This window comes from Sinocyclocheilus rhinocerous, unplaced genomic scaffold, assembly GCF_001515625.1.
Source record: "Sinocyclocheilus rhinocerous isolate Xijiao unplaced genomic scaffold, SAMN03320098_v1.1 scaffold729, whole genome shotgun sequence".
NCBI lineage: Eukaryota > Metazoa > Chordata > Actinopteri > Cypriniformes > Cyprinidae > Sinocyclocheilus > Sinocyclocheilus rhinocerous.
This window is the reverse complement of record NW_015664993.1, coordinates 205,730-217,394: the sequence shown is the minus strand read 5'-3', so window position 1 is coordinate 217,394 and position 11,665 is coordinate 205,730. Positions and strand designations below refer to the sequence as shown.

At 41.5% G+C, this 11,665-nt stretch overlaps 1 protein-coding gene and 1 long non-coding RNA gene across 2 annotated transcripts in view; one reads left to right on the top strand and one right to left on the bottom strand.

Moving 5' to 3' along the window:
* lrtm1 (leucine rich repeats and transmembrane domains 1) overlaps positions 1 to 725 on the bottom strand; it is a 12,331-nt gene extending 11,606 nt beyond the window's left edge. Inside the window, exon 1 of the mRNA XM_016541501.1 lies at positions 488 to 725. Within this exon, the coding sequence (XP_016396987.1) occupies positions 488 to 494 (7 nt within the window). The 5' untranslated portion in view covers positions 495 to 725. The remainder of the gene's footprint in view (positions 1 to 487) is intronic.
* Positions 171 to 10,910, top strand: LOC107730638 (uncharacterized). The gene is made up of 3 exons (XR_001638702.1): positions 171 to 247; positions 9,088 to 9,091; positions 10,900 to 10,910. It is a non-coding gene; the product is annotated as an uncharacterized LOC107730638 (long non-coding RNA).
* The last annotated feature ends 755 nt before the right edge of the window (positions 10,911 to 11,665 follow it).

The window sequence follows — 11,665 nt, the reverse complement described above, 5'->3', positions numbered from 1 at the left end:
GTCCTCCTCCTAGTCCCCCTCCGCCCCTCCCTCTGTTTCTACGGTGCGAGGACGCATCTTCCGGGAGGGGGGAGTAATGTAACGCCCCTGTGGACTGTTTATTGTGGTTTCTTCCCCTTTTGTTGGTTTAGCCCGTACTAATCATTAGTTAATTACCCTCATTGTGCTCACCTGTCTGCCACTAATTATCCTCCCTATATTAGTTCCTGTCTGTCTGAGCTTGAGTTGTCGGTTATTGTCGGTGAATGTTACCCCGAGTGTGTGTGTCTCCCCTACCTGGATCTGCCTTGTTGTGTCTACATTAAAAGCCATTATTGGAATCTTTGTCGTCCTCGTCATCCTGCCTGCCTCCACACACTGTGTCGTGACACATAGAGTGTCTGAACAGTTTGTCAAGCCAGTGATTATTTTTGATGTTAAGTAGACCAGTAACACAAGGATTATGTCTCGTTTAATTTTTGAGTGTATCTCAGTTGCGTGAACTCACCTGCCATGGTTTCTAGAGTGTTCCTCCTGTCAGCGTGTCCGGGTTTAGTCCAGCATGTCTGATCAGATTAAAACTCACAATCCCAGTAATAAGAACTTGTGTTACTGGACGACAGTCATTTTCTTCTTTTGTGCCTCTTTCCATCTCTCTTTCGTTCTCTATATATGTGCATAGATGCAAATACCTTCATGTTTTGCTCTGTATCATCTTCACATCCATTGCCTCATACCCACACACAAATAAAAACACACTCTCATTGTCAAGAATCACTCTCTGACTCGCTCTCTCTCTCTCTTTCTCACACACACACACACACACACACACGCATGCACGCACACACACAAACACACAGTGTTCTGTTGAACTTGAACTGCTCTGACATCGCTGAGTGTCCGCAGGCAGAGAACTGGCAGAGCATGCCCTAACATTTCTCTCATTTCCCTCACACACACACACACACACACACACACACACACACATGCCTGAAGCTCCTTCACCAGCTCACGCAGTGTTGCTCACATGCACACTGCCTTCAGAAAGCACTGACCTCCTTTGCATTTCCAAATGTTAGGCTGTGTGCACTTTCCTTAAGAAGCTATCACACCCTTCAGTGTTTCTGGGTACGTTTATGTTCACTCACTGTTTTAGACTGAAGAACAGACAACAGTTTGATGATGTTTATTTTCTATGATGTTAATTTAAGTCTGGACTCGTTTTTGCTGTGTGCTCTGGGCCTAAAATGCTCAAATGTAGTGTCATCATGCTGGACACTACATGTTAAGTTTTCTATGCTCTTTAAGTAGGTTAACCAGAAAATCAACCACAAAAAGACCATGCTGGTCCACCAGATAAGCTAGAACCAAGCCGACACCGGCCAGCACTAATCAGTCTGGACCAGCATAGAACATCACAGCAGCAGGGCAAACTACAGCAGAAGAGACTTTCTTCTAATTACTTTCCTAAAGAGAATTAGCTGATATCTGGACAGTTTCTTCAATTTTCCTTGAAATTCTGTCATTTTTGTGTTTGTTGTGTCATTTCTTGTGTCATTTGTGTCTCGTTGCTCAGTATGGCCTGGTCTTAGCAGTGTTTCTAATGTGTCTCAGCCAAGGGTTCCTCAACTGCCCCCAAGAAGACGGGGAATAAACCAGTGCTATACACTCACTTGGTCCTATGATTTCTGCTGTTTGTTTGTCATTCCTTAGCTTTTTAATTGTTCTCTAACACTAAAAGCAAAGCTTTTATTGGTGTGCCATTTTTAATGTTCTTTAAGTTGCTGTAATTTACAGATGATTGTTATTGATTGTTATTTTATTCATGCTCCTTTGTAGAACTCCCTCCCATTTTTTTTTTTTTTTATAAAAAAATTTATCACGAATCCGGTCCGTGGTCTTCCGTCAGAGGTCGCCTTCTGATTACATTGACTCTCACACCACACAAACTGTTGCACGTCACCCTGGACTACATTTCCCATGCTCCATTGCACTGATTGGACTCACCTGCAGCCAATCACACACACACACTATAAAACAACCACTCAAATCCTTCTCTAATCGCCGAGTATTGTCTGCATTTATCACTCTCCTAGTGATAGCAACTTTACGGAGCCATTCCGTGTTTCCTGAGTTCAAGTCTAGTCTATCCTGTTTATTACCTGTTTTACCTGAGTCTTGATTCTAGCCCGGTTTACCTCGTCCTGTCTGATTTCTGCCTGCCCTGTAGCTTATTGCCTGTCTTGGATTAACCCTTTGCCTGCTGTTTCGGATTGTGTTTGCACCTCGCATGGACTATCTTCTGTTTCTGGATTCCCCGTTCGCATCGCCTTCAGGATTAAGTTTGCAGTCGATCAACCCACGCCTGTTTTAGGATCACTCTTGTGTCTTGTCTGTACCATACCTGTTTGCTGGTGTTCGACCTTGCCTGTGTTTTGACCATGTCTGAATAAAGCTATGCGTATGGATCCGCACTTCTCTCGTCTCAGTCGCCCCGTTACACTGACCTTTCCATTACTTTTCTGTCCAATTTTTGGAATATTAGCAGACAGTTTCTGGCAACATACAGTAAACTACACTTGATAGGCCTGATATGACCGCTCATGTATTTTTAGATATTACTCTGTTGGCAGATCTGAGATCATTTGTGCTATTAGTGTTACATTGACATTTGCATTAGTAGTGCAAGTTGTGGAAATTGGGGGAAATTATTATTTTATAATGCTTCTTTTATAATGTCATATATGTTTATAACCAGTCATAATTTTTTATGTTTGTTATCCTCTAGTTTAAACAACTTTTCTTTTTTCTCTCGTCACAACGAACTGTAGACACAATTTAAATATGATAAAATTATTTTCATTACGCTGTGTTGACAGTTTCAATGATAATAACTGGAATTTTGGTGAAAGCAGGGTTATTTTAGTTATCAGTTTTAGTTATTTTAGTACATCAAGGTAAACTAAATGAAAATGAGAAATGTTGCCTTGGAAAAATTTGAAATTGTACTGTTATATTATTATATATGTTGTATTACTATTTTTTTTATGGTTTTAGTTTTAGTTTTAGTTAACTATATTAACCATTCGTGAAAGAGCAGAACTCTTGCTGAACTGAAGTGATTGACAGCTCATATAAAAGGAGCGTTCTTTTGCCAAAACATTTTGATTTGAGAATGGCTGACTACACGAGTCATTACATATTAAAACAATCTTTTATCACAGATCAGGCTATAGAATTAACAATGTTGCGGTAGTATGGTTGTTTTCATCTTTTAACTAAAAGTGTGTTTGCAAAGCTTGTTTACAGTCGTGACATACCTACAAATAGTTATGCCCTATGATCAGCCACTTAGTTGGCCAATTCCCAAAATGTTAAAACCCATGAAACAATTACAAAATAAAAGACATGGAAAACATGAACATGAAACAAAACACCACATTACACCCAGAGAGTATGCAGAGACTTCTTCTTCCACATCTAAGAACTCCTCGCTGGTCATGGCATGGCAAGTTCATAGCTGGCTATAGGGATCTGTGCTGGGTATTTGTCTGGTTTCTAAAGTCATTACCCCATTCACACACTTTTCTTGTTAAATATTTTAATTTATTTATGTATTTATTTACCTACTTATGCCCATGTGCAGAGACAGTTATTATGACTTATATAACTTTTAAGTTATCCATTGGTAGGTTGATTACATGCGGCGCTTGCTTTTAAAACACGGCTCTGTTTGTTTGCGTGGCCCACCAAGCTCAGCTGTTATCTAGAGAAAGCTATCTGTTGACATTCCCATTCATCTCAGTGGCAGTTGCCAAGACTGGCACAGGACCGCAGAAGTACGCAATTAGTAATCTCAGTTCTGGATACAGTTGTTTTTAAGTCAGTGACCTGAGTTGTAAATAACACTTTTATCAAATGCTTCCTACATATAGCTGGCAAGGTTTCATAAAATAAACACAGCAGCAAACATTTAATAATTTATTGATAACAAATAATAATCCTTCCACCAAGCAGTGTAATTCTTCAGCAATGTTTACCAGACTTGGCGGTCACACATTAAAGGGATAGTTCAGCCAAAAATGAAAATTCTGTCATTAATTACTCACCCCCATGTCGTTTCAAACCCGTAAGACCTTCGTTCATCTTCAGAACACAAATTAAGATATTTTTGATGGAATCTGAGAGCTGTCTGACCCTGCATAGACAGCAACGCAACTGAAATGTTCCCAAGTCCAGAGACGTAGCAAGGAGATCGGTAAAATAATCCATGTGACATCAGTGGTTCAACCGCAATTATACGAAGCTACGATAATACTTTTTGTGCGCAAAAGAAAAAAAAACGACAATTCTATTAAATAATGACTTTATTCAACAATTAGAAAAAAAGAAAACAACGAAACACTATGTGGGTAAAGTGAACAGAAAAGAAAAAGGTCAAACCGAGTTCACAATATTTACGCAAAAAGTCACTATACAGAGTTTATCTTTCTTTTCTTAACAACAATCACAATTTCAGCCAGCAACACCATCTACAACATCCCACACCCAGATCAGCCTCGCTGCATTTTTGAAAGATGCGCAGTTCCAGCCTCGACCAACCACGGGGCACATACCGGCGTGTTCAATTAGGGCGGGGCCATCTGTAAGAAAGTGTGAGAAATCTGTGAGAAAGACAGAGAGAGAGAAAGAGCAAGATAAAGAGAGAGAGAGAGATGCATAGACACCACATATCTTATATAACATATCAATGTAACAATAGACTTCTATTGTTTTATATACAGATAATTACACATTTTATAAACTAACCCTAACCGACACCCTAAACCTTCCCATCATAGAAAACTTTCTGTATTTTTACATTTCTAAAAAAAAAAACTTTTTTTTCTCACTACAAATGTGACCCCGAAATATGGATAAGTAGGTATACACACACACACACACACACACACACACAACCAAGTCAATGTAAAGTCAAACATAAGGGTTATGGGATGTGATTTTGAAACTGTGCAAAGGTAAGTCAGTCAGAAATACATATTTTAGTGGGATGTTTGAGGAATGTGGCACAGTGCAAATGTGAATAATGTATTTATTTTTTAATTTTTTTAATGTTTTTGTTTGTTTGTTTTTGCTTGGGGTGTACAATTAGACCACAAAGGCCTCAATATTTTTTATTTAAAAACAGGGTCTGTTCCAGTGTGTTGGGGTTCAGTTGATTCCTTTTTTTAATTTTATTTTTTTTACTGATTACTTCTCCAGCCTTGGAGAATACTCTCTCACATGGGACAGAGGATGCAGGTGTACACAAGTAGTGTTTAGCCAGGTCATGGAGGTGTGGATAGACCATATTCTGTTTAGACCAGTACTCAAGTGGATTAACACAACGTGGCAGAATGGGGTCCCCAAGATACTTCTGTACTTCCACTGTAGCGTCTGCAGTGGCACTGTTGGTACACTGTGGAACACTCAAATGTCTATCTAGTGTTTTCCATAGGTCTACCACCACAGTGTTTGATGATGAGCTTGTGGGTGCTGCTGAAGACCTTGCTGGTGCTGCTGAGGTTCCTGGTGTTGGTTGAGTCTGTGGTGCTGGTGTTCGTGGTTGCCTCTCAGGTCTAGAGGCCTTGATGATTGCTGCACAATGTGAAATTAGATTTTTCATTGCAGTCTGGGCACGGGTCTCATTACTAAAAACAACCATTTTAAAACATGGGTCTAAAAGTGTTGCCAGAGCAAGGCAGCCCTTTTGCTCATGAGTGGCAAACCCCTCATTCAGTTGTTTGAGCAGGTTTGCAGTCAGTCGTGAGCCCATATCTGATGTCAATTGGGTACACATCTCTCAAATTGATATTGGGATAACCTTGGATGCTGACACTCTTTTCTCCTCTGACATTTCCACTGTGGCTTGGTGGAAAGGGCCAAGAATCCCAAGGCACTGATTCATAGAATCATACTCCTCAGCTGTGAATGGTGACAGCTCTGATTTTAGAGTGGGGAGGACTGCTCCTACAGGCTGTCACTGCTCATACAGCCGCTGAAGGTGCTGTTCCATCTAGTTTCCATTTCCTGAATGAGCTTATGTTGACGCCTACCCATCTGGTGCTGGAACTGTGACAGCCTGTTCATGGCTGTGGTGCTGGATCTGAAGTGACCCACAATCTTGCGCCCTCGGGTACGGAGGTCTTCTAACTCAGGTGTTGAATCAATGGCCTTCTTCACCACCAAGTTGAGACCATGGGCAAAGCAGTGTGCATGGCGGATTTTTAAAGTCTCAACACAAGCCACCATGTTTGCTGCACCATCAGTAACCATGCAGCTCACTTTTCCAGTGATACCCCATTCCCCATCAGAGTGGCTTTTGTCTCTGCGATGCGAGCTGCTGTGTGGGTCTTGTGGAACTTGGCCTGAGACTGGAATCCGGAAAGCACCAGCTAGCTCTACTGTAACAAAGTTCATTGATACCAGGAAGTTCAGCAGCCTGACAAAGCTGGTCAGAGTCATTGCCTGGTTCACAAGTTCGCACTTACATAATAATTGGATTGAGCAAATAGTAAGCATATTTGGCATGCTGTCCTGAGGGAGGGCTCTCAGCTCGGAATATAGCCCAAACCAAGAGAACTCCCCCAATCCCTAGTATGGGATGATAATAGATTAATAGTGAGCAGTTGGGGTGGAGGAGGGATGCTGGAAAACTGTTGGGGGACAGAGGTAAGTTGGCTGGACTCAGAATTTTCAGATTCGAGTCCTTTTAAAACCTGAATGAATTAATAATAATTAATTCCCTTAAAATTAAGTAATCAAAGTCATTACACTGCGACCAAAGGGAGCTGTGGCTCTGCTGCAACAGAAGGGAGAGCCCCATCCGCCGCCGAATAATCAATGCAATTCGATATGACGGTTGAATTGGAGACGGGAGGTTGAACATGTAGATGTAGTGGCCTTTTCTTTCTTGGTCTGTCTCACTTTGTTTAATAAAGTAAGAGATAGATTTGCTGTCGAGTGCAGATAAATCGGAGATGGTTGGAAGGAGTTTGGGGTTGAATTTGGAGGTCTATTGTGAGTTCTGAGCATCTCAAGAAACCGAAAAAGCCTATATAAACATGGCGTTGAGGGTACGAGCGGTATGGAGTGAATGGTACCCTGTGCAGAAACTGTGGATGCCTTTTGTAAGGATGTCCAAAGTTATAGGTTGTCTGGCATCTGGGCATGATGTTTGGGAGCGCTGAATTCCTTTAATTAGGAGAGAGGTTTGAGAATTATTTATTTCAGGGAGGGAGCCATAGATTAATTTGTGAAAAATTGGATGCCGATTAAATAACCTTTATTAGACCCAGCTTGGACGTTCCTTAGGGAATTAAGGTAGGATACGAATGAAGTTATTGAGAGGAGAAAATTAATTCTTTAAAAATCCTACAATGTGATTTTCTGGATTTTTTTTTCTCATTTTGTCTCTCATAGTTGAGGTATACCTATGATGAAAATTACAGGCCTCTCTCATCTTTTTAAGTGGGAGAACTTGCACAATTGGTGGCTGACTAAATACTTTTTTGCCCCACTGTATATATACGTATTGTGCTAGTTAAGCTGATTAACTGAACAAGTTCCACCTGTGCCAACTTGGTTGATTATCTGATTGTGCTCCTCCCGAACCTTGTTAATAAAACATAATTTCACGAGTTCGCACTTACATATAATTGGATTGAGCAAATAGTAAGCATATTTGGCGTACTGTCCTGAGGGAGGGCTCCTAACTCGGAATATAGCCCGAACCCAGAGAACTCCCCCAAAAGAAGCTAAATAGGCATGGGACAGCAGCCTGAGAGTAAAATTTTGTTAGTAGCCTCCCAAAAAAATGCGTGCCATGAAGAGAGATGGGTTAGAGTTTGCGAGAAGGAGGCAGGGTGACCGGGAGAGCTTGACAGGAGCTGCAGCTCGCAGTGTCCAACGACCGAACCCTACCTGCCGCTGGATGAGGAGCACGATATAAGACATCAAATAGGGGACTCTCGCTGAGTCCGAAAGGAGCTGCGGCTCTGCTGCACTGAAAGGGAGAGTCCCCTTTGCAGCTGAATAAGCAATGAGATTCTAAACAACTGATGTAGGGCTCTCACTGCGAACGAAAGGGAGCTGTGGCTCTGCTGCACTGGAAGGGAAAGCCCCGTCCGATGGTGAATAAGCAATGAGATTCTAATCAACTGATGGAGGGCTCTCACTGCGACCGAAGGGAGCTGTGGCTCTGCTGCACTGGAAGGGAGAGCCCCGTCCGATGCTGAATAAGCCATGAGAATCGAAACGACTGATAGAGGGCTCTCACTGCGACCGAAGGGAGCCAACACTCTGCTTCATAGGAAGGGAGATCCCTGTCCAATGCTGAATACGCAATGAGATTCAAAACTACTGAAGGAGGGCTCTAACTAGGGAATTAAGGTAGGATACGAATGAAGTTATTGAGAGGAGAAAATAATCAGGAAATGGCAGGTTATAGGAGAGGTGGGAATGCTTTGAAACGTCTCCAACCTGATGGATAAGAATGGAGGGTTCTGGGTGAAACTGCTTAGGGGATGGAATTGAGTGAAGCGTCGAGAAGGGGTTTTAAGGGATAGGTTATGGGAATATGAGTTGCAAATAGTGAGGTACTGGGGTTGGCGATGCCTTTGGGGAGCCCCACCTGTCGCTGAATAAGCGGCACGCCTCGAAACTACAGATGGAGGGTCCACACTGTGACCGACGGGAGCAGTGGCTCACTGCATCGGAATGGAGAGCTCCCCATTTGCCGCTGGGCGATGGGAATTCTGAGATCAGAAATCTTTTTTGAAAGCAGGTGAATGAAGTGGGAGGCGAGACGATTCGAAAGTCACAGAGCAGGTGAATGAGGTGGGAAAATTGCAACAAGTTCAACAAATCGAACAAACTGCTTCTGATAATGTGTCAAAAAATTATTGGGGCTGATTTGCATCCCAAAATTTAAGCGTACAGCGAAAGTACAATTTCCTGTCAACACTTTTAATACTTGCTATTACATATGTATTTTAGGTAATTTTAAAGGCTTGATTAGGTCTATTTTTATTACCATAAAAATACATTATAATTATATTATCTCTCGAGGAGAGTCGGGTCTTGTGCAGGACAATGGTGCTGTCGAGCGAGGCGAGTTCGGGGCCTTGCAAGCTTTGCCCTATCTATTGGGCGCCTTGGGGGCTGGAGTGGATTTAGGAGTGAGGTTGGCTGATTTGCAGGTTGATTTACGTATTGTGCTAGTTGAGCTGATTAACTGAACGAGTTCCACCTGTGCCGAATTGGTTGATTATCTGATCGTGCTCCTCCCAAACCTTGTTAATAAAACATCAAATATGGAGAGCTGCAATGAAATGGAAGATGGTATTGAAAAAGTATTTATCCTCAAGTAAGTCAAAGTGGGAGGAATTTCCTTCCCTGGAGTCAAACTTGCTGTACTCACTGTTGGAGAATGTGAAGACGCATTGAGAAATCTCTTCCTTGAGACTCAAGAGGGCACAACCTTCCAAGACATCACTCTCAACAGACTTGCAGTGTTTAGAGATGAAGACACAGGACTCTTAGATTTGGTTCCAAATCTTCAATAAGGAAAAGACGGCAGTACCCATTCTACCACATGAAGCATGGATATCCACACTTCTAGCTCAAGAAGCCCACAGTGCAAACTTGCTCAAGGATGAGGTTTCCAAACTTGGAACAGAATGGTGTTGGAAAATCCATCCAGCAGACTCGCCCCACAGGAACGGACCTGCAGAAGCAGCTGTTCGCACTGTGAAACGGGCCTTGCATAACCTGGGAGGAGATGGAGTCTTCACATGGAGTGAGTTCCAAACATTTCTATACATGGCTGCCAACCTCGCTAATGAAAGACCCATAGATGCCAGAACTCCGAGCCGGGAAGAGTGTGTGGATGCGGACCTAAAGGAGATCAGGGGAGCTTTAAGTTTGAAGGTTATCTCTACAAACGTTTGAGAGTCATCCAAGCTGAAGTGAACCGGTTCTGGAGAAAGGGGAGTCAATTGGCTGGACCTGACCTATTTGGGAGGAGTGGTGGCACACAAAACAGTGTGGCTATAGGAGACATCGTCTGGCTAGCTGACCAGAATGCATTAAGGGGTCAGTATAGGCTTGCCTGACAGGTTGTGTTTCCAGGGAGGAACACCTTAAAGGTACACCTCTGAGAGCACATGCAAGTGGAAAAGTTTGGAGAAGGTCTCTTCACTGACAAACAAAGGACTTTCACACATTCAGCTCAAATTCAAGCCTGAAAACGTATCTGGTATGAACATTGTTAACCACTCCAATTATGTTAATGTAAAATATAAATTTTGAAGTCGTAAAATTTCAGTATTGTGTTTAAATTATGTGAATTGTAATCGTTTGATGGAATTTGCTACAGTACTGATTGATGCTAAGTTTTATATGATTTGTGTTGAACTTTAAGAGCAATTACTTATGTTTGAAAGGTGAGCTTGAAGTTTGTCAACATTATAGTTTATTGTCAAGGCATGAAACAAATTTTTCTGATTTGATTTAGTCTGATGTGTGTGAGAGAGTTTATATAATATGTTAATTATATAATTGTTGTTGTATCTACCTTTTTAAAGGTTATCAACCTATCACAACTACTGTACTGCTGCTTCTACTATTTCTTCTGCCAATACCTCTGCAAACAGAAGTAAAATAAAAACAGTAAAGCTCGATGAGTTGTCCGATTAAGTACTTCAGACTTTGAAAGCCATTTTCAAGTTTGGGCAGAGCTTAAACGAAAAAAGTTGGAAAACTTGACAATATGCATTAACAATAATACAAGCAGAATGAAGAATGTGACTCTTTTTTTCAGGGTGAATCTGTATGACTATCGGGCCATCTGTAGGGTGTACACGCAGACCAGTGATATAGCACACACACTCTTACACGTGAGTACTATACAAAGCCATTACATCTGTGATTTTGCATGTTTCTCATTCCAGTTTCTTCTGATCCAATATTTTTATCTGGTTTCTTATGTATTTTTGCAAAAGCAGAACACTAAAAGGTAATTCCGTGTCAACTCAACCAGAGGTCCCCGGCTCAATTTTTTGATTTTGCTAATATTTTTTTCTGAAGAAAGTTAAACATGTATAGTGATGGAAGCCAAAATATTAAATGTCATGGATGAATATTTATCCACTATTTTGTAGAGGGGGTCAAAATGGCCATTTTCACCTGAAATTCAGAGCCAAATTACAGGGGGTTAAAAATGACTTCAGAAAGATGGCAGCATCATGATGTTTTTTTTTTTCTTTTTCTTTTCACAGAGATTGGTAGGTCCGTTAGTAAAATCTGTTGACTTTAGCAAACTTTGTTGCATTATGTGCCAGTGGTGTCTATTCAAAAATGGGGAAAGAGCGCTTTTCAAGTTTGCAGGCCTGTAACTCAAAGCATTAAAGAAATCTTAATGTCCTTTTAGATATTGGTTCTTAACAAACTTCCCTTTTGGCATCTTCATTAAGGCCCTATATGTCTCAGTTCCAGAGATAACGGAATTTCAATATGCCTCCAGGAGTAATTTGTTAAACTGTACACATTTTCAGGGAATGACCCCAAACATCTTTTCTTATCATGCCCCCTCATTAAAGTCCTTGATACACACATGCTTGTAGTATCAGCAGCTTATCCACGGACA